Below are 23,447 nucleotides of genomic sequence, written 5' to 3'. Positions count from 1 at the left end.
GTCCTGTGAGGTGAAGGGGTGGTATTATCTCCATTTTACACAGGGACAACTGAGGCAAAGAGAATGAGGTAAAAAGTATTGACTGTATTTGGTTGCCCAATTTGAGACACCTAGGATTTGATGTTTTCACAGTACTTAGCATTATATGGGACTTTGTATGTTCAAAGTACAACTCCCATTGACTTCAGTTGCAGTTGTAAGTGCTCAGTATTTCTGCAAATTAGACCCCAGGGTCACAAGATGGATTCAGAAAATTAGGAATGCAGAATTAATGACCACTCTTGGAAAGATTGGTTTAAGTGACTTGACTAGCATCACATGAGAATTCTGTGGCAGAGGTATGTATTAGAATCCAATCTTTCAGGGAAATTTTAATCACGAGACCATCCTTTTGCTTCCTGCAATCCCCAGGCTTATTCACTAATGCCTTCCAGTTTCTGCAACAGACGAGGCAGATGGGCAATGGCCTCATTCACTACTACACAATCTTAATTCATCCCCAGAGCAGATTCATCCTGTGCACTGAATAATGCAGAGGTCCTGTGGGGGGGAAAAAGTATGCGATCACTTAATAAGACTGTCATAACACACATGCACAAGGGGGCTGAATTAAGGTTGCATAGGCAACCTTAATCTGGCATTTCCCAATTTCTGTGGGCTTGACTGAGGCTTTGTGTGTAATTTCCTAGATTTTTATTTTTTTTTTTTATAAACTGAAATTCCTTGATGTGGCATCATATTGACACCTACGTGGTTCATCAACAGAGTTAAGATTTTTAGATCCACTGCCTAGACCTCTGCCACTTGAGTTTATGGAATAACTGATGGTAGTAGCAAAAAGAAAAGGAGTACTTGTGGCACCTTAGAGACTAACAAATTTATTTGAGCATAAGTTTTCGTGAGCTACAGCTCACTTCATCGGATACATTCAGTGGAAAATACAGTGGGGAGATTTATATACACAGAGAACATGATGGTGCCACAAGTACTCCTTTTCTTTTTGCGGATACAGACTAACACAGCTGCTACTCTGAAACCTGATGGTAGTAGGGTAGATGGTAGTAGGTTGTTCTTGTACTGTTGACCAGCACTAGAAGGGGTGAGGATGATGCAAGGTTTTGCAGTGGGTTCGTATATATTTGTTGACAGAAGAGGAACGGTGAGCCTTGGGAATTATAAATTCCACTCCAGGTTCTGAAGGGGGGTGTGCTCTAGTGGACACAAACTCTTTTACCTGTTCTCTGCAAGCATGACCCCTTCTTCTCCGTTCCTTCCATACTGGCCTTGGCTCGGCTTCTGTGCTCCTGGCTCCTTGTCCAATCTGTCTCCCCATTCCCCTTGGTTCCCAGTCCTAGTCTTTCTCCACAAACTCTTCATCCAGTCTCCCATAGCTCTCCCTGGCTCCTTGCTCAAGTCTTCCCCCATCCTTGCCTTTTTGTCCCAGTTGCTTTGCCCAGCCAGTTTCAGTTCTTCCCCTTGATTCCAACATCTTGTCAGATCTGTTTCCCATTGCCCCGGCACTGGTTCCTAACCCCAGTTGCCTTGTCCAGCCAATCCCAGTTTCTCTTCTCTTCCCTTCCCCCCCAACCTCTGCCATTCTCATTAGACTCTTGGTCCTAATTAACTCCTTTCCCTTCTGCTGGTCTGGCTTTTGTCTAACTCTGCTTTCAGATCATAAAGCTTCCTCCTTCAGGCTGCCTGGGTGCCAGCAGTGAGAGCACAGGAGAGAGAGTCTCTCTGGGATCAGTTTCAGTGACTGGCCGTGCCCTGTGCTGACCCAGAGCAGCTATTACAGGGAAAGTCATGCTTCACCTCATAACCCTAGGATGGAGGAAGCATGCGGTCGCTCTGTGGGGATGGCACATGTACAGTTTGGCTAGCACATGGAGCTGTCAGAAGCTTGAGGATCTGCTAAAATCTAAGAAGTCTCCACTAAGCATGTGTGAACTGAGGGGTGTGTTTTTGTTTGGTGTTTGTTTTTTGTTTTTTTTTTTAAGGTCTATAATTTGGCCAAAATTGGGTACTGCAAAAGGCACATTCCTGGCGCAAAGGCCACCCTTAGCCAAATTTCAAGTCCTGCTCCAAAACATAGGAGTACTAGAGCTGTTAATAGAAAAGGTCCCCAGAATATTTTAAAATGGGAAAAACATTTCTTTCCCTCGCCCCGTTCTTAGAAATGGCTCTCCATTTTGATTGAAGCTTAAAAAAAAAAAAACTGCCTCACTGATAACCAGCATGTAAAATTTCAGCCCCAAAGCAACTGAATACAGGGTCTTATAATGGGAAGTGTCAGGCAGCCTTAATCATAGGTGGCGCTATCAGCCCTACTTATGTAGTAAAAAAATGAGAAGCAGCATTTTCGTAATCCAAAGGGAAAAGATGACCACTCCTTTTATTTGTAGGATTTATTGCTCACTATGAATACAAATTGTAGGGCCGTCAAAAACTAAATCACTTTTTCATACTTTCTGCATTTCCTAAAAAAGAAATTCCGACAAATAAATATATATATATATATATGCTATGTTAATGTGGCCTGTCGTGGCAAATTTTAAATTGGGGGTGAGGAATTGTCCCCCTGCCTCCCTCCTTTGAATCTTGGAAGAGAAGATTTATAATGCCTTATTTTAAAAAAATCTTTACGTATATTTGTTAGCATTCATGTGTGAGACGTATGTATATTTTTGACAGAATAGAGGCATGAAGTATCTCATATTATTGAAAACTTTATAGCCTTTTTTAATATTTATCACTTCAGAGTGTAAATTAGTTTTGGTCACTAGCAAATGTTAACTTACTAGAAATATGCTAGAAGAGAGAGAACCATTCTAAATATTCTCCTCCTGGACATGGTAGAGGAGACATTCAATAATATTGAGTCTTTTGCATCTAACCTTTAAATACTTCTGTAAAACAATAACCTGTGAAAAACAGGAATGGATAAGATTACTGTTTCTAGCCTTGAGAGGATGCATTGTTAGGGAGTTTGAAACATTCCACTGTTAAGATTATCAGGGAGTTATCCACTCCTTAGTCATTTGTTTCCTAGGAGACCAATGTAATCCAAGCATTCTCTCCTCCTCCTCCCCCCCCCCCGCCCTTTCTTTTTTGATTGGAGACACTATTGACTTCTGACATTGGAGGAGTTGGTGGAGCAGCACACAAAATGTCATAAGATGGAAATTAATCACTAAATGATTGGTCATAATTCCACTGACTTCCTTTCTGATGATTACACTATATTTGGAAAACTAGTCCTTCAGCTTAAAGAGCCAGTTAAGAAGCTCTTCACACTGATTGTCAAGAAGGATATTCTTAACCAAATGTTGCTTCATTTATATTAAAAAAAAACCCACAACACCCTATTTCTGCTGTGACTATGCTGTTACGAAAAAAACAAAGGCATACATTTAAAATGAGATATGGATGCTAAAGGTTTATTTGCTAAATTGCAAACTCAGATTCAGTGACGATTTTCAAGAAAAACTCTTCAGTCAGTGTTTCTTTTTCATATGGGATCAACTTAACTTGTCTCTTTCAGATCTTCTTCCCTCCTTCACCTCCCCCATTGGTGCAATTCTATTTCCTTAATTGGAATTACTCCTCATCTACACATGAGCATCAATGGACCCAATATATATATAATGTACAAAACTTCTTTCTTATTGGTTATTTTATGAGAGACCTAATCCTATAAGAGTCTCAACTCCCATTAACTTTGGAAGTTATGGTTGCTTGGTAAGTAAGTAACAGGAGGAACTTGGCAGCTTGCATCTTTTTTTTTTTTTTTTTTTAAAAAAAACAAACTCTGTGCTGTTAGGTTTAAAATCAGAATATGTATAAACAGTATTTTAAAGTTACTACTATTACTAAATTTTCCTCCCTAATGGACAAATGTCATGAATATGGGATATTCTTTTCCTTAGATTTACCCCCTTAAAACACGTCCTTCTCCTTGGTGTTTATGCTTTTCAGATAAAACAGCACATGTTTCTCATAGCATAAATCCTCTTGCCCCTAAACTATTTTTGGATAACCTGTTCTGAAATCCTTCCTATTCGCTGACATCTTGAGGCGTCCAGATTTGTCTGCAGCTTTTGGGTTGTGACCAGTGTTGTACCAACAGTGACAATTGGCTTCCTGTTCTTTGGGGCAGACTGCTTATGCAGGCCATTTTTCTCTCTTTCACATGGAACACATGTATTTACTGTATGTCAGTGACTAAATTCTGAAAAAAGAAAAGGAGTACCCGTGGCACCTTAGAGACTAACAAATTTATTAGAGCATAAGCTTTCGTGAGCTACAGCTCACTTCATCGGATGCATTTGGTGGAAAAAATTTTTTCCACCAAATGCATCCGATGAAGTGAGCTGTAGCTCACGAAAGCTTATGCTCTAATAAATTTGTTAGTCTCTAAGGTGCCACGGGTACTCCTTTTCTTTTTGCGAATACAGACTAACACGGCTGCTACTCTGAAACCTAAATTCTGAAGTGATTGGCTGTATAAATACCCAGGAATCTAATTTACTCTTTGCTATCAACCTACCTTAAGTCTTTCTCTTGATACTTACTGCTTCTAAGGTATCTCCCTCCTGTTGAATATTTTTGTTTTTCAGGTTGTGTTGTATGTTTCCAGGATTAATCTCATTTTACTGCTTGTCCCTATTAATGTGTTTAGGTCCCATTGTATTTCTGTCTCCTCTTTGTGAACCCAGTCTTTTTAAGAGGCTGAGCTCTCTCAACTGCCACTTACTACTTCATGTCAGGGAATATTCACCATTTTATAGGGCCAGATCCTACCTTTGCAGCATCTTTCAGTTCAGTATAATTAGTTGGTTTACTGTTTGCTATTAGCTGCTCTGTATCTGATGAAAACACAGACATCCAAGTTCTAATTTAACCACCTTGTAGAGGAGTCTTACTCTGCTAGAAGCTGCATACTAAAGCTCACAACAGGGCAATCAGCATTAACATTTTTTCATTGATGTATTAAGTGTAATAAACTCATATTTGCAATCCTTGGTGCATCTCTGCACCAACAAATTTTCAAGTAAACCTATCTCTGTTTTGAAGTGATGTTTGACATCTGGTATAATGTTTGAAGACTGAATGCAAAATGGCAGTTAGCAATTTGGATGCTGCTTAAAACCGCAGCTAATTTCACTGAACCCTAAATCATAAGCTCACTGTGATAGCCTGATGTATTACAGCATTTTTCTGAATACTTCATATGCAATAATTTACAATGCATAAGTGAAGTCTAGTCTCTTTTCGTTAGACCAAAAGCTGTGTATGTGTATATAAACAAATAAAAATAAATAATGGCATAGACAATATAAATAGTGTAGGAAATTGGATAACAGGTAAATTAAATGTACTGAAGTAATGTTAAAAGGATCTCTTCAAGCTTGATGGCCCTTAAATGTAACTTTCAAAAAGTTGTTCCATGTTCTGGATACTAAGGATTACAGCAAGTTTTTCTCTCTAGAAATACTCTGCTTTGTACATTTTTCTTAAAAGGACTATAATAACATCTTTCTTACTCTAGCTAGTGGGCAGAGGACAGGACTGTGACTGAGGAAAACTGGGTGTGTTCCTGAGTCTGCCACTGGTCTGGTTGGTGACCTTGGACAAGTCACTGTCACACTCTGTGCTATCCTGATGTGTAAAATGGGAATAATGATACTAACCTTTGTAAAGCGCTGGAAGATGTATAACTGAAAAATGCTACATAAGAGCTGGGTATTATAATATAGCTACAATGACTTAAAATCTTTGAAATGATTTAGGTACATAGAATTCCTAACTGCATGAAATAAAAGGGCTTGTAAGTAGATGGACACAGATTATTCAAGCTTTTAGTTTTGGTTTCAGAGTAGCAGCCATGTCATTCTGTATCAGCAAAAAGAAAAGGAGTACTTTTGTACAGCTCACTCACGAAAGCTTATGCTCAAATAAATTTGTTAGTCTCTTAAGGTGCCACAAGTACTCTTTCATTTTGGACTAAAGTAGCCATGATGTTTAAACTCTCTGAACATGGAAATATTGGGCCATTCCATTGCCACTGCTGGAATATTGTTGATACATGGGTACAATATGTACAATCTAGAAGTCCCCAAAGTGTGGGGTGTGCCCCCGTAGAGGGGCACGGAGGAAAATTCTGGGGGGGCGCAGCTGAGGTCCCGGCCAGCCCCCATGCAGGGTGGGGATGGAGTGCCACCCAGCTCTCCTCATTGCCCTGGCCCCGGCTTTGGCTGCCAGCTCCGTGCCCGGGGCCCCGCTCCTGGCTCTGTGCCTGGGGCCCCAGCCTCGGCTCCATTCCTGGCCCCGGCCTTGGCCTCACCCCCAGCTGTGGCCGTGGTCATGCCCCTGCCCCCTTACCCCTGTCCGTGTTCACCCTCCCAGAGCCATGACCACACTCCTGGCCCCAGCTGGGGTGGGGGTGGGGGGCATGTGGGCAGGGGAGGGGGGTGAAGTAAAAAGTTTGGGGACCACCTACCTAAGATCATCCTGGAAAGCCCATTAAAGCATAAGGTCACAAGGATTCTTCCTAACTTGGGGTAAAAGAGAGAAGTACCCCTTATGTAGGATCAACAAAGTGGTAGGCACTTTCCAGACATAATCCAGGGAGCCTTACTTCACTTAAGACAACATATAGGCAAACAAATAGGATGTAAAATGCAACAAGACTGAGGCAGTATGCTTGAACACCCATACATCTGTCTACAGCTATATCTATTTTGCAAGATTAAGGGCTGGATCCAGCAATGAGCTCCAGGAAGGCAGATGACTGCTCTCTCACATGGGAGTCCATTGAAGTGAGTGGGGCATTGTGAAGGCTCAAGGATCTACTCAAACAGATCCAGATGCAGGAACAGGGTCGGGGGACTGTAAGTTTGGAGGAAGGTTTGTAAGAATCTTGTATATTGTGTAAAGAGCCTTGAAGTATCTTTGTAGGATAAGGCACTTTGAAAGTTGATGATGATCCACAAACATGACAGGGTTTCCGAAAGCAAAAGTGTGGGGTTTTCCCCTCTCTAGCTTTAGTCATGTACTAATTTCAGAGTGGTGATTTTTTTTTTAACTCCACTGCGTACACGTCATAACATATATAAGTGTGTGTGTGTACACACACACTCATATATACATAAGCGAGAGAGAGTTTAATATGTTGATCTTACTTTACTAAAGTAAAGGATTGGAAGGATTAGATTTTTGTAGCTAAATGTTAGTAAACATCAGTTTCACTGTATACCCACAAACTGACAAGAAGCATTTTTCTGTAGAACTTATTAGAGTTTGATTTAAGAATATTTACTTTGTATATTTTGACACGATGTTGACAACTTGTGTTTTACCCATTATGGAGCTTTTAACTTTTTGAATTTCAGCATCTACTGTCCTTATATAATTTATTGTCTAGCGCTCCCCCCCATGATGAAAATACAAATAAAAAATGCTTAAAACCAATAATTTTGCCCAACTGTGAAAAATTAAATTGATTTAAAATAGAAAAAATGCTTAACAAACATTGATATTTGTTGAAGTTATTAAAAAAAAAAAAACTTGAATTCTGCTAAGCTCAGATATAGTACTGAGAAAGAGGAAGTGTCAAGAGGTTGTAGTATAACTTGACTTTTTCCAGAAGGGTGTAAAATAGCTGACATTTATCCAAAAACCTTACCAAAATGACTTCAGTATGGTAGGCTACTTGAAAGCCTGCAACCTCTTCAGCAATCAGTAAGTAGAGCAGCTGTTTGTTTTATGAGTTTCTCTTACAGACCTGCCTATCTTGTTTTGGACACTTTTAGTGAAAAAAATAGCATCCTATTCTGTATCTGAACTGCCATTTTTCTAAGTCCGTTAAGGACGCTTTGTATCTTTTAAGAGTTCAAACCGAACAATTCAGAATATCTGCACTCAGACCTCTGATAGTACTGATACAAGGGTTGCTTTGATCTGCAGAATAAATATTGAATTTTGTTGTAGGCTTCCCCATCACAGACTGACTGCTAGAGTTCTCAGTGTGTCTAGAAAGGTTAATTAAAATTGTTGCTGGTTTAACCAATGAAAATTCCTCAATAGCCTTAAATGACTTAAACTCTGATTATATTGGATTTTTTGGTTTGTTTTCTCAGAAAAAAATGTATGGATTAATTTGCTTTTGTAGTAGAATTGCACGGATATCATGTGGCTGAAGGATTAAGTCCCTTTATTTTTAAAACAGTTGCTAAGGTGTTTTAAACCATTCCTTTTTATCCTTTTTTCCTGTTTTTTTTGTTTTGTTTTTACAACAGCAAAACAAAAAAATAACATTTTATTCACTTTTAGAGAGGAATCTATTCGTCTTCAAAGGTGACATGGAAAAATAAGAAATTGTAGTTCTAGTTTGGAGTAAGGGGGAAATTTCCAGATATTGAATCATTTCACCAGCGTTAAGAACGTAAACAGGGACAATAGTTTGCATTTTTTTTTCCTTGAAAGCCTTTTTTTTTTTTTTTTTTTTTTTAAATAAAATTGAAATATTTCGTTATTGGAGTTATAATCTCTGGCAAACAAATGCTGTTCATTTCTGTCAAGAAGCAGAAAGAAATCTATTGTTTTTCCTGTGAAAGTATTGCTTATACATGCGTCTATGCAACTAGATCATGTTTATCTTTTTTTTTTTTTTTTTTTTTTTTTTTTTTTACTCTTTCTCTTTGCAGAGTATTGGAAAGGGGTCCTTGTGGTGTATAGACCCAGAATATAGACAAAATCTCATTCAGGCTTTGAAAAAGACACCCTATCATCCATATTCACATGTGTTCAATACACCTCCCACATCTCCTCAGGCATATCAAAGGTAAGAAAACTAGAACACATTTTATAACGACTATTATTTCTATTGAGCTGCACTTCTTGGGTAAGACATTAAACCTAACTAATCACAATAGTTATGACAATATTGTAGTGAACAAATATTGAAGTATAATGAGTGGTCAAATCCTTTACTTAATCTACAGTATTCCTTACCCTCTCGATCTCTTGTATGATGGCAACATGTTGATCCTAATCAATCCATAGACTGGAAGGAGCAGTGTTTCCATGGATAATTTATAACATTTCTCAGCAAAAGCAAAATGTAAAATGAACACACACAAGTAAATGGGAAGCTTTAAAATATCAGTTTGTCCTGTTTCAGTAGATAAAAATATCTGACTCCAGCAAGCAGGGTGTTAGTGAATTATTTTTCTCTTGAGCTTGATTGAGTAGTCTTTTAAGACTGTGTTGTCAATGCAACTGTCAAGACTCTATGTAAACCCTACATCTGGTGTTTTAAAACTCTTTGTTGTGGTTACTACGTGCTCTGTAGGTGAGTGCGTGTGCTTGCATTTATCTCAAAGCTGTGCAGTGGAGAACAATAGAGGCTTTCATTCTCACGTAGTAATGAAATAGGTGTGTTTATTTGACCATTGCTTAGAAGTGAAGTGTTAGCTGATAGGAGAGAGCATTTAAGATTGTGACCCACAAAGGAGAGAAGTAAATATCTATCTGGTTCTTAATAGATCTGCTTCCTTTTAACTGCTAATATAGAATCTACATTTTAAAATATTCTAGCAAATCTTGGTTTGATCAGAAATATCTTTTTGTCACTAGGATTTTTGTCTGACTTTAGAAGAATGCCTGCTACTCGCGCTCTGGATTAATGAGTGATTTTGATGGTTTTTGTCTTTTCAACATACTCTTTTAAAAATATGAGTCTAATATTTGTCCCGCAAAGAAGCGGCGATGCACAAAGTGATTTCTTTCAAACAATGTTAATGAAGTTCTTGTGCATCTCTGCTGAGCAGTGCATTCCATCACATGGCCAGACGATCAATCTTCACTCGGAGATTGGGAGGAACAGCTGGGCTTTCGTAGGAGACTGCTGTATGTCTGCCCTTGCTAGGCGATTAGCGTGATGGTAACCATAGTAACTAGAATGTCTCCATAGCAACGCATAGCTGAGACAGGTGCAGTTGCATCACAAGGCTGTTTGTTGCCTGGCAAAAGGACAGGCCATTAGTACTCAGATATACGCTGTTGCATTGGTAACATAACCCTACATAGCAACTACAGTTGGCTTAAAACTTTTTTTTAAAATAAATGACATTGTACCTGTTTTTGTCTGTTTTCATATAAATCAGCAGAATCATGTTATATGAGCTGACAGCTTGAGGTCATGTAGCTTTATGAGATCAAATATAATGTGGGATTTTCTAAAGCAACGGAGTAAAAATGGTAAAACTGTAGTGGAGGACCCAGTGCTTGTTAGAGTAACTTAAGGTTGACATTGGAGCTGTAAGTAGCTTTTCTGCATTCCCATACCACCCTCTCAGTGAAAGGGGTTTTTCACTTTTCCTGTGTCCCCGTTGACCTTTTATCAAAAGCATCCACCATCCTGTATACTCTCAGATAGTTAAATAATTTGGGTGGTTATGTTAGAACGGCAGTTAAATAAATATTCAAATAAGCTTTCTTTATAGACCTGAGAAGCCTAATGATTTCATTAATGTATTCGCAAATAGTAGAAACAGAGGGTAATCTATGCAGATGTGTTAAACATTTAAATAAAATTTTACTTTTCCATAGAATCTTAGCGCATAGAATTCTTCATTCAATGCAGTTGTAGAATCAGAGGAAACTTGTTGATTCATGTTAATCCCACTGGCCGAGAATTCTGTTTGGGATAGTTTGACAGGTTTTTCTGAAAGTGCTAATTATCAATTTGCAGAGCACTACTCCAGAAAGGTTTTATTCTCCCAATGCAGACTTTCTCAGAAATAAGACATCTGCAGTTTAAAGTTATTGTTTTTCTTGATTGAAAATAATTTTATGCACAAATATTTGAACTTCAGTAGACCCCCTCCTCAATATAATTGAAATCTATCTATCTATCTAATCTTGTTCTTATTAAAGTCAGTCTTCCCTTTAAATCTATGGGACAGATCCTCAGGTGTACTGATAGCTTTATGCTGCTCCACTGGTATACGTTGGCTGCTGGAGCTGACTATGAGCTTTTCTAGATTAGGAAAATTTGCACCTACTGTAGCTACACCAATGCAATTTCCCCTCCTTTAGACAAGTCCTAACTTGTTCATAAAAGAATCTCCACATCATAAAAGTAATCCTGCACTGGTGTACAGCTAATCCAGGGTTTGTGTAGCACACACCTGGCTTGCAGCCAGGGTAGCAGGTACGGGGGTGTGATTATTTAGAAAGGGGATGAGGTTAGGATCCCCCTAAACTATGCAAAACCTGTACATGCTCTTCTGTCACTTGGGTCTGAGGCAAGTCATTGTGACCTGAAACAAACAGCATGCTGCTAAATAAGCGTATAGATCAGCACCAGGATAAGGGCAAGAAAGTTGTGCTCCACACCTTGACTTTGTACATATATATATATTTTTTGACAATACACAAGAATTCGGCTGTATATCTGCCGCGTGTGTGTGTGTGTGAGAGAGAGAGAGAGAGAGAAACGCTTTTAGAATTTACTTTGAGTGCATGATTTCTTCTGTTGATGTTAGTTTATATCTTGACCATTTCCAAGTTGATAGACTAAATGGGCGGGGGGGGGGGGGAGGAAGAAGGATTATAAAATTACTGTATGTTACGCTCCAGCAACTCAAAGGAAGACTTTCTTTCCTTTTGAAAACAATGAATTTAAAGCTTTTACACTTCATGTGCTGTTGACCCTTTTACTACAGCGTTAGGTTCTCCTGTTTTCGTCTTAAGGGTGAATTATAAACAAATAACTTTACTTCAATACAGTGTAAAAGCCTTTCAAAGAAAGAAGAGCTTTACCTCCCATTTCCCCTATTGAAATATCCAGACCCTTCTCATTGTTCTTTTTAGCAGTGAAGTACTTCAGTAGTTAAATTACCTCAAGGCTTAAGAAGAATGTAATCTTTTTGTGGCCTCTTAAAATGTTTACCACTTTTATTACCACTCTTGCTATTGTGAATTTGCTATGGCATTATGATTTAAGGACAATCCAAGGCTGAACTAGGGCATCATTGAATGTTGAATTAGTTTAACCATATACTGGTAATCACATAATTCTAGTCAAAATAGGAAATTGTTAAATACATTAGCTGTGTATGTATAGGAAGTCTGAATTGTCACTGTACAGCTAAAATATTTAGATGTGGAGGGGGGAGAAAATCTTGCATAAATCTTTAGACTTGAGAGAAATCTTTAAAAAGATATCAATCCTCACCTGCAACTTCACCTGACCAAAGTGGCACCTTGGAAAATTAGCAAAGGCCACATGTGGCCAAGCTCCATGGCAGCCCGTAAACTTTGGGTGACTGCAGTCCACAATAAAGAGAAATTATGCTGCCTGAAATTAATAGAATACGTGTGGAATGATTTAATTCACCTATATTAAAATGCCTTGTGGGGGGTGGATTAACAGAAGAAATTACAAGTTTTATGAGTCTCCGTTGGCAAGATCCCACAGAGGCAAATTGACCCACTGCTTGTCTCTTTTGGGCATTGCAAAGGAACAAATGTATGACAGACCATTTAGAATCTCCATAAGAGGCTTGGAGACAAGTAGCGCAGGGGAGATGCACTATCGATACTTGGGGTGGAGGGAATGCGCCATAACACATCTTCAGCCAGAAGCTTATTCAACACCACGTACATCTGTGAAATATTCCTCTAAAGAGAGCTAGTCATTTTAAGAGCTTACTTTGTTTTGCAATAGAATATCTTGCATTAAAGTCATAGTACATAATACTATCTAGTACAGGAGCTATAAAGTGAACCCGGAGGCTCAGAGTTAAAATAATATCATTCAGGATGAGAAAAAACGGCCTAAGCCAGGAAGATTGAAGCCAAATTTCTATAAAGTTTTGGGCTTTTTGGATCCAATGTGCACCCATCAATGTATGCAGATGACATTAATGCAGTTAACAGCTATAATGCCTGTCCATCGCAGAGAAACCAGAGCCCACAGTGTTCTGAAATGGCACTGCTTCTTTCAAGGCGGTAAGCCAAAAAAGTAGAATATGGTGATGCTAAGCATTTCATTTTAATGTGCTTGCTTAGTTTAAAAAAAATCCCAAACAACCTTTTATTTAGTTTTTTCTCATTTTAAACTTTTGACTAAAATATCCAAGCACCTGAGATAAATTGGAAGGTCAAATTGAAAAGCAAATGTTCTAAAGAAAAGCTTCAAATTATTAAATTACTGAATACATTGTTTAATAACTTTCATTTTAATCAATTTGTAAGCACCTAGAGAATAGTAGGGTTTTAAGGAATAGTCAGCATGGATTTGTCAAGAACAAATCATGTCAAAACAATCTAATTTCCTTCTTTGACAGGGTTACTGGCCTAGTGGATAGCGGGGAAGCAGTAGACCTGATATATCTTGATTTTTTTTTTATTGAGGCTTTTGATGCAGTCCTACATGATATTTTCATAAGCAAACTAAGGAAATATGGACAAGATGAAATTTCTATAAAGCAGGTGCACGACTGGTTGAAAGACTATAGCCAGCCATTGAGAACTACTCTTTGAGTATCAAACTGGGAAGGCAAATCTAGTGGGATCCTTCAGGGATCAGTCCTGGGTCTGGTGCTGTTTGCTGTTTTCATTAGTGACTTGGATAATCGAGTGGAAAGTATGCTTATAAAATTTGTGGAGGACACCAAGCTGAAAGGGGTTTCAAACACTTTGGTAGATGGGATTAGAATTAAAAATGATCTTGGCAAATTGGAGAATTGATCTCAAATCAACAGGATGAAATTCAGTAAAGACAATTGCAAAGTGCTACACATAGGAAGCAAAAATCAAATGCACAATTCAGTCCAAAAAAGGCTAATGTTGTGAGATGTGTTACCAGGAGTGTCATTGGTAAGACACAGGAGTTAAATGCCCACTGTATTCAGCACTGGTGAGGCCTCAGCTGGGACACTGTATCTAGTTCAGGAAAGCTGTGGATAAATTCAAAAGAGTCCAGAGGAGAGCAGCAACACTAAAAGTATAGAAAACCTGACCTGTGAGGAAAGGTTGTTAAAAACAAAACAAACAAAAAAACTTGAGGAAAAAAAACCTTGAAGAGGGGACCTGATAAGTTTTCAGATATGTGCAGGGCTGTTATAAAGAGGACAGTGATCGATTATTCTCAGTGTCCACTGAAGGCAGGACAAGAAGTAATGGTCTTCATCTGCAATGAGGGAGATTTGGGTTAGATACTAGGACAAACTTTCTAACTATAAGAGCAGTTAAATTCTGGAATATAATTCCAATGGAGGTTGTAGAATCCCCATCACTGGAGATGTGATGGGTTGGGACACAGAAACCCCCTTGGGACTGCCACCTGAGGTACTGAGACTACCTCTAATCCCATTTTCCCTGGAAGTTTGGGACTTCAGTACCTTGCCTGGTTGTGCCAGACATGCTAGCCTGCTGCAAACACAGATCCAGGTCTGAACCACGTCCCCCAAAAGCTGCAGGCTTAATTGAAAACAGCTTAAGAGGGGCTCCTGTCTCCAACACCCAGATACCCAGTTCCCAATAGGATCCAAACCCCAAATAAATCCGTTCCACTCTGTATAAAGCTTATACAGAGTACACTCATAAATTGTTTGCCCTCTATAACACTGCTAGAGAGATATGCACAGCTGTTTGCTTCCCCAGGATTAATACTTGCTCAGGGTTAATTAATAAGTAAAAAGAAATTTAATTAAATATAAAAAGTAGGATTTAAGTGGTTCCAAGTAATAACAGACAGAACAAAGTAAATCACCAAGCAATATAAAACAAAAACACGCAAGTCTAAGCCTAATACAGTAGGAGACTAAATGCAAGTAAATATCTCCCTCAGTGATGTTCCAATAAGCTTCTTTGACAGACTAGACTCCTTTCTAGTCTGGGTCCTGCAATCACTCACACCCCCATAGTTACTGTCCTTTGTTCCAGTTTCTTTCAGGCATCTCTTTGGGGTAGAGAGGCTATCTCTTGAGCCAGCTGAAGCCAAAATGGAGGAGCTTCCCAGGGCTTGTATAGTCTTTCTCTTGTGGGTGGAAACCTCTTGTGTTCTCCTGTGCAGAATCACAGCTACAAGATGGAGTTTTGGAATCACATGGGCAAGTGACATGTCCATGCATGACTCAGTTCTTTACAGGTCGACACCATTGTTTACATGTTAGTTTGAATGTGCCCAGGAAAGCATAGATGTGGATTGGTGTCTCCCAAGGTTCATTATTAGCTAAGTACTCCCAATTACTTGAATAACCTCTTCACATTATCTTGACCAAATTTGCCTTGCGTGCTTCCTACAGAAAACACTTTAAATACAATCATAGAGCCAACGCTCATAACTTCAGATATAAAAATGCTACATGCATACGAATAGAATGAATACTTTCAGTAGAATATAACTTTGCAAAGATATATTACATGGCATATCTAGCATAAAACATATTCCAGTTGTGTCATATTTACACTCCATAAGCATATTTCTATAAAGCATTATGGGGTGCAACATCACAGGAGGTTTTTAAGAATAGGTTGGACAAATACTTGTCACAGATGATCTGGGTTTATTTGGTCCCATTTCAGTGCAGGGGGCTGGACTTGATGACCTCCTAGGGTCCCTTCTAGCCCTACATTTCTATGAGTCTGATTCTCTCCTATGTGTTGGTCTAGGGTTTAAAATCTGTCACAAAAAACTTTAAATATATTAAAAGGTGACAATAGCAACCCTGAATCTCTTTTTATAGACACAAACTCTGTTAACAGTCGCTTCTCTAAGGAAATGCTCTGATATTTCATCGTCATCATCGTGTATGTTGCTACTTCGGTCTTCATACTCTATAGTGAACTATAGGTGTGATTACTGCTTCTGTTAATGCTTTGAGTAAATCTACAGTGAATTTTTTTTTCTTGAGTGTGTTGTATCAGGTCAGCTCTCAAGTTCTTCTTGGAGTCTGTGGAGATAGGGAGGAAAATGCTATTAACTAAATATGTTTTTCTAAAACTAATAACCTTTACTCTTTTTTATATAGTGAATTAAGATCCTCTGTAAGATGAGGTTTATCCTTTTAGAAGAGATGGATATAGCACTATAAGGTTTATGTAGTTACAGAAAACAGAGTATAAGACTTGTGGGATAAGAAGTAACTTTAAAAAAAAATTCATTACAATCTGCCCAGTGACTCATGCTCATTTGTATTTGCTAAATTGGTGGCAAATGTTGGTGCATCCTCTATTAAGCTGCTGTGTGACTGGAGTGGGGAAAATTCTTCAGATAGACTGTGTTACTTTGAACAAGGCTTTTGCACTCCCACACTCTACCTGTACCATGAGTGATGGATAGTCTTCATCTGTTTAAAGGAATTCTGATGTGAAAAATAATTATGTAAAATCGCTCCACCTTTCCCACAGAGCTGCTCTCTTCTGATTTAGCAGGTATTGGAGCCCCAGTCAGCAGAGACTTATACATATGCTTGACTTTAGGTGCTGAGTAGTCCCATTGATTTCAGTATATTTATCAAAGATATATCCTTGAATGAAGTGTTTAATTCAACTACACTAATCAGGAACCCAAGAAATTTAAAAGTTTGTAGGGTGGTGTTTTTGTTCTATTGCTATTTACTTCTCTGGAAAATGTAACAAGTAACTTTAGAATTTGTAATAGCTCCTCCAGTAGGTGTCTTTTAATATTGATGTATCTGATTAAAATGGCTTAGCTCTGCAAATACTGCTGTTTTAACAAATAATTTGCTTTGATTGCAAGTATTTTACAAATTGCAAGTAATAATCCAAGTAAAAAGAATCACTTTTCACTGCAACTTAATACGTTTGTAGATCATTGTATTAAAAACACTCAGTGAGGGGTGTGCGGCCTGAAAGGAGTGCATTGTCTAATACCCATTTGGGAAGAGGTTGACTGTTATAGGCATATGATTAAGAGAAGCCAGGATTTCTTCTGATGCCATGTGCTATGTTTAAAGTTTTTCCTCAGCAATTAATTATAATTTAATATCAATATTCTCCTATATAAATATCCCTTTGTTTACTTAATGACCACACTGACCACAGCATGCTAGTGTTCACTCATAAAAGTAGGTACTATTTCATTTAATATACAACACATTGTGGGTTGCTGGGTGATAAAACGAAGTGGCAGCTGGTCAGAGTGCTAAATATACAGATGCTTAATTTTCCAGTTTTTATAACAAAACTAAAGTTTGTTTTAACTTGTATTGACCATGTTAATATAGAAACGGTTACACTTCCTGGAATGTGTAGATCTTAATAAAATAATTAGCTAGCAAAACCCACATCACTTGAGCTCCCATGGTGAACAGCTAGTCGCCTGTTTAGTATATCTTTATATTGCTAGTTCATTTGAACTTAAACTATATAAAGTCTCCACATTGTACTCTAGGCAAATACATGCAACCTTGTGTTCCTATTGCTGTCAGTCTTATCTCAATACCTCCAATACTATTGTAGGCTCACCTGTTGTCTTATTCTTGTTGAGACTGAAAGATTGCCCTTGCCCAAAGAGTTTATTACATCTTATGTATGTATAGTCCTTAGCACAATGGGCCCCCAGGACTGATTTGGGACGTCGGAGCACTACTGTAATAATAGCTGAATACTACAACTCTATTAAGAAAAATAGAGCAATTGCTAATATGCACAGCTTATACCTAGACTGTGAACATTGCATCATGGGAAAATAATTTTGGATGTTGCCAAAACAATTGTAACAAACTCAGAAGGGTTACTCTATTACTGTCACTCTCAACCTTGCCAGACTACTGTACCTTTCAGGAGTCTTATTTGTCTTGCATACCCCCAAGTTTCATCTCACTTAAAAACTACTTGCTTACAAAATCAGATGCACACTGTTACTGACAAATTACTTACTTTCTCATTTTTATCATATATCATAAATCAATTGGAATATAAATATTGTACTTACATTTCAGTGTATAGTATATAAAGCAGTATAAACAAATCATTGCCTGTATGAAATTTTAGTTTGTACTGACTTTGCTTTTTATGTAGCCTGTTTATAAAACTAGGCATATCTAGATGAGTTGAAGTACTCCCTAGAAGATTTCTGTGCATCCCCTGGTGTACATATACCCCTGGTTGAGAACCACTGCTCTATTACACTTCCGAGTTGCTTTCTCCTACTCTGTGCTCTTATGAGTTGGAGAATGTAAATTGTACTTGTTTGTTTGCACACCAACCAAATGGGAAATTGGTGCAAGCCATACAAATTTACCACTAACACCTATTTTACGACTAACCCACACTACAAGTGATAGGTTTCAGAGTAGCAGCCGTGTTAGTCTGTATTCGCAAAAAGAAAAGGAGTACTTGTGGCACCTTAGAGACTAACAAATTTATTAGAGCATAAGCTTTCGTGAGCTACAGCTCACTTCATCGGATGCTTATCTTAAGTGATCACTCTCCTTACAGTGTGTATGATAAACCCATTGTTTCATGTTCTCTGTGTGTGTGTATATAAATCTCTCCTCTGTTTTTTCCACCAAATGCATCCGATGAAGTGAGCTGTAGCTCACGAAAGCTTATGCTCTAATAAATTTGTTAGTCTCTAAGGTGCCACAAGTACTCCTTTTCTTTTTGCGAATACAGACTAACACGGCTGCTACTCTGAAACCTGTGATTATGCAAGGCACTGAATTTAGCCGTATAGAGTGGAAATCTGTCAACTTCATGAAAAAACTCGCACAGATACAGACAGACATCATCTTCCTCTCCAAATGCAAACAGATGGACATCATACCGAAAGGACTGAAGGTAAAAAATCCATTACAATCTACATACCACACAGACTATGCTGACAGCTTGTGCCACACTCTCTCAAGGAAACTGCGGAACCACCTGATCAACATCCTCTACAGCAAACAGGGAAAGATTAAGAATGAGCTCTCAAAACTGGATACTCTCATAAAGAACCAACCTTCCACACAAACTTCCTCGTGGCTGGACTTTACAAAAACTAGACAAGCCATTTACAAAACACACTTTGATTCTCTACAAAAGAAAAAGGACACTAAGCTATCTAAACTACTATATGCCACAAGGGGCCACAACAATGGTTCCCGTAACCCACCCAGCAATATTGTTAATCTATCCAACTATACTCTTAGCCCAGCGGAAGAATCTGTCCTATCTCGGGGCCTCTCCTTTTGCCCCTCCACCCCCATGAACATGATACAGTTCTGTGCTGACCTAGAATCCTATTTTCGACGTCTCAGACTCAAGGAATATTTCCAACACACCTCTGACCAACATATTAACCCACAGAGACCTTCCTGCCAACACTACAAAAAGAAGGATTCTAGGTGGACTCCTCCTGAAGGTCGAAACAGCAGCCTGGATTTCTACATAGACTGCTTCCGCCGACGTGCACGAGCTGAAATTGTGGAAAAGCAGCATCGCTTACCCCATAACCTCAGCCATGCAGAACACAGTGCCATCCACAGCCTCAGAAACAACTCTGACATCATAATCAAAAAGGCTGACAAAGGAGGTGCTGTCGTCATCATGAATAGGTCGGAGTATGAACAAGAGGCTACTAGGCAGCTCTCCAACACCACTTTCTACAAGCCATTACCCTCTGATCCCACTGAGAGTTACCAAAAGAAACTACAGCATTTGCTCAAGAAACTCCCTGAAAAAGCACAAGAACAAATCCGCACAGACACACCCCTGGAGCCAGGACCTGGGGTATTCTATCTGCTACCCAAGATCCATAAACCTGGAAATCCTGGACGCCCCATCATCTCAGGCATTGGCACCCTGACAGCAGGATTGTCTGGCTATGTAGACTCCCTCCTCAGGCCCTTCGTTACCAGCACTCCCAGCTATCTTCGAGACACCACCGATTTCCTGAGGAAACTACAGTCCATTGGTGATCTTCCTAAAAACACCATCCTAGCCACTATGGATGTAGAAGCCCTCTACACCAACATTCCACACAAAGATGGACTACAAGCCGTCAGGAACAGTATCCCCGATACTGTCACGGCTAACCTGGTGGCAGAACTTTGTGACTTTGTCCTGACCCATAACTATTTCACATTTGGTGACAATGTATACCTTCAAATCAGCGGCACTGCGATGGGTACCCGCATGGCCCCACAGTATGCCAACATTTTTATGGCTGACTTAGAACAACGCTTCCTCAGCTCTCGTTCCCTAATGCCCCTACTCTACTTGCGCTACATTGATGACATCTTCATCATCTGGACCCATGGAAAAGAAGCTCTTGAGGAATTCCACCATGATTTCAACAATTTCCATCCCACCATCAACCTCAGCCTGGACCAGTCCACACAAGAGATCCACTTCCTGGACACTACGGTGCTAATAAGCGATGGTCACATAAACACCACCCTATATCGGAAACCTACTGACCGCTATTCCTACCTACATGCCTCTAGCTTTCATCCAGATCATACCACTCGATCCATTGTCTACAGCCAAGCGCTACGATATAACCGCATTTGCTCCAACCCCTCAGACAGAGACAAACACCTACAAGATCTCTATCATGCATTCCTACAACTACAGTACCCACCTGCTGAAGTGAAGAAACAGATTGACAGAGCCAGAAGAGTACCCAGAAGTCACCTACTACAGGACAGGCCCAACAAAGAAAACAACAGAACGCCACTAGCCATCACCTTCAGCCCCCAACTAAAACCCCTCCAACGCATCATCAAGGATCTACAACCTATCCTGAAGGACGAGCCATCGCTCTCTCAGATCTTGGGAGACAGACCAGTCCTTGCTTACAGACAGCCCCCCAATCTGAAGCAAATACTCACCAGCAACCACACACCACACAACAGAACCACTAACCCAGGAACCTATCCTTGCAACAAAGCCCGTTGCCAACTCTGTCCACATATCTATTCAGGGGATACCATCATAGGGCCTAATCACATCAGCCACACTATCAGAGGCTCGTTCACCTGCGCATCTACCAATGTGATATATGCCATCATGTGCCAGCAATGCCCCTCTGCCATGTACATTGGCCAAACTGGACAGTCTCTACGTAAAAGAATGAATGGACACAAATCAGACGTCAAGAATTATAACATTCAAAAACCAGTTGGAGAACACTTCAATCTCTCTGGTCACTCAATCACAGACCTAAGAGTGGCTATACTTCAACAAAAAAGCTTCAAAAACAGACTCCAACGAGAGACTGCTGAATTGGAATTAATTTGCAAACTGGATACAATTAACTTAGGCTTGAATAGAGACTGGGAATGGATGAGTCATTACACAAAGTAAAACTATTTCCCCATGGTATTTCTCCCTCCCACCCCACCCCCCACTGTTCCTCTGATATTCTTGTTAACTGCTGGAATTAGCCTACCTGCTTGTCACCATGGAAGGTTTTCCTCCTTTCTCCCCCCTGCTGCTGGTGATGGCTTATCTTAAGTGATCACTCTCCTTACAGTGTGTATGATAAACCCATTGTTTCATGTTCTCTGTGTGTGTGTATATAAATCTCTCCTCTGTTTTTTCCACCAAATGCATCCGATGAAGTGAGCTGTAGCTCACGAAAGCTTATGCTCTAATAAATTTGTTAGTCTCTAAGGTGCCACAAGTACTACAAGTGATGTTACTGCTGAATTTGACCCGGCCACTTTCATGGGAAATAAACCTGCTTACATCAGGTCTGAATTTGACCAACAGTATGTACAAGATGTTTGTAAACATCTACATAGATCCAAACGATCCTTCAGTCAGTTAACTAACTTCTCTTTGCAATATGCTGGGGTTTTTTTGTCACCCTTCCATTTATAGTCTTCATATAACAAATACTTTGTTTTCATAGCAATATTTTTCTAAGCAGACGTTCCATCAAAATAGCTTTCCTTCAGATTTGTTAGTTGCAGCCATGGAGTTAAATTTCATTTATTCTTAGTACAGCCTTAATCTTTAAGGTTTATTTGGAATAAATATAGCTCCGTCTATTCTGAAAATCTTAAGTGAGAAAACCATAATTGTCTCTTCAATAGCGTGTGAGGTTTGTTTTCTTGTAAAATTTAAGTATTTTTGTAGTACAATATTGCTCTTTATCTAAATGTTTGTATTTTGATATATGGATGTTTTTAAAGAAAGGTACATCAAGTATTTATAGGTAACTTGAGTTCTATGTAGATAGAAAAAGTTTATAAAACATATAGACCCACTTCTCCCTTTTTCACATTACAAGGAGCCCTTTAGAAGAACTGGAAGCTTCAAATATTTGAATAACCATTTGGTGCAATAGAAGACATCCTTCCTCCCTAGGATGACAATTCTATACATAGGTTCTGAAGATCTAATGGCCCTCTGTTCAGTGTTTGAATAAAGTAAGACAGTCACCTCAATACTCAAGAGGAGCATCTTTACATTGTAACATTATAATGGGTCTGGCTACTGAACATTATGCATAGATGATAGTCTGTCCATAATTAGGGTTGAAAACAGAATCCATTACAAGCTCTGTTTTTAGCCCTCTGTATGTTTTCATCTAGCAGAACTTGGCTTGGCATGAAAAGTGCCAGGTGTACTCTTAAGACTAAGAATCCATTCTGCAATATTTGAAAAATGGTGCAGACTTTCTTGAGTTGCAGAGAGTGGGTTTTTTTGTTTTTGTTTTTTAAATCCTTATTTGGATTTTATATGTCTGATTTTGTCTTGAGTAGCTCAAAACTGGCTTGTCTCTTAGCGAAACTTCCTTAGAAACTTTTGCTTAAGCTACATTTGAAGAAAGTAGGTTGTATTTAAATTATTACTGATTGTCTCTAAAGGTTTTTATAAAGTCATTCATCATAGTGGTATCTGAGTGTGTATCTTACCCAGTCTTTAGGGTGAATACAAAAATTTCCCCTATGGTGGCTGGAAGCTCTTTGTACACCACCTTGCACAGTGGGGTCCTTGTCCATGGGTGGGGCTTCTAGACACTTTATAGAAATACAGATAATACTAATAGATGCATCATAGAACATTAAAATAGATGTTCTATATTTCACAATTATGGCTGGTTGGAAAAACTGTGGTGGAATCACTTGCCATTGAAATAAAAAGTGTTGCAAAATTGTGTTAATTTTGCCAAAATTTTGTTTTGAAGAAAAATGGGGGAAGGGTGTCCCCATGGCCTGCTAAATGCTTTATAGAAGTCTGATGATATTTTTTGAATAAAATTAAAGGTGGACAATTCAAAACTGATAACTTTTCTGTGCAATGTGTGTCCTAAAACTTGAATTTGCTGCCACTGGAAATTATTGAGGCCAAGAAATTAGCAAGATTGAAAAAGGCATTTTATCTTAGTATGGATAAACTATATAATATCCAGAATTGTAATAGTTAATACTGACACATTTTGGAAGGGACACTAAACCTCATACTTCAGTATT

The 23,447-nt window shown here is 38.9% G+C and overlaps 1 protein-coding gene across 18 annotated transcripts in view; it reads left to right on the top strand.

The window, feature by feature from the left end:
- The window catches only part of FOXN3 (forkhead box N3), a 321,327-nt gene that overhangs the window by 171,585 nt on the left and 126,295 nt on the right, over window positions 1-23,447 (top strand). For all 18 annotated transcript variants that reach the window (XM_043517552.1, XM_038404312.2, XM_038404317.2 and 15 more), the window contains one exon: window positions 8,706-8,842. In XM_043517552.1, coding sequence (XP_043373487.1) covers window positions 8,706-8,842 — 137 coding nt within the window. The remainder of the gene's footprint in view (window positions 1-8,705; window positions 8,843-23,447) is intronic.

The sequence above is a fragment of the Dermochelys coriacea genome, chromosome 6 (genome assembly GCF_009764565.3).
Source record: "Dermochelys coriacea isolate rDerCor1 chromosome 6, rDerCor1.pri.v4, whole genome shotgun sequence".
NCBI classification, from domain to species: Eukaryota; Metazoa; Chordata; order Testudines; family Dermochelyidae; genus Dermochelys; species Dermochelys coriacea.
The sequence above is the reverse complement of the archived record's forward strand: the minus strand, read 5'-3'. Positions and strand labels throughout refer to the sequence as shown.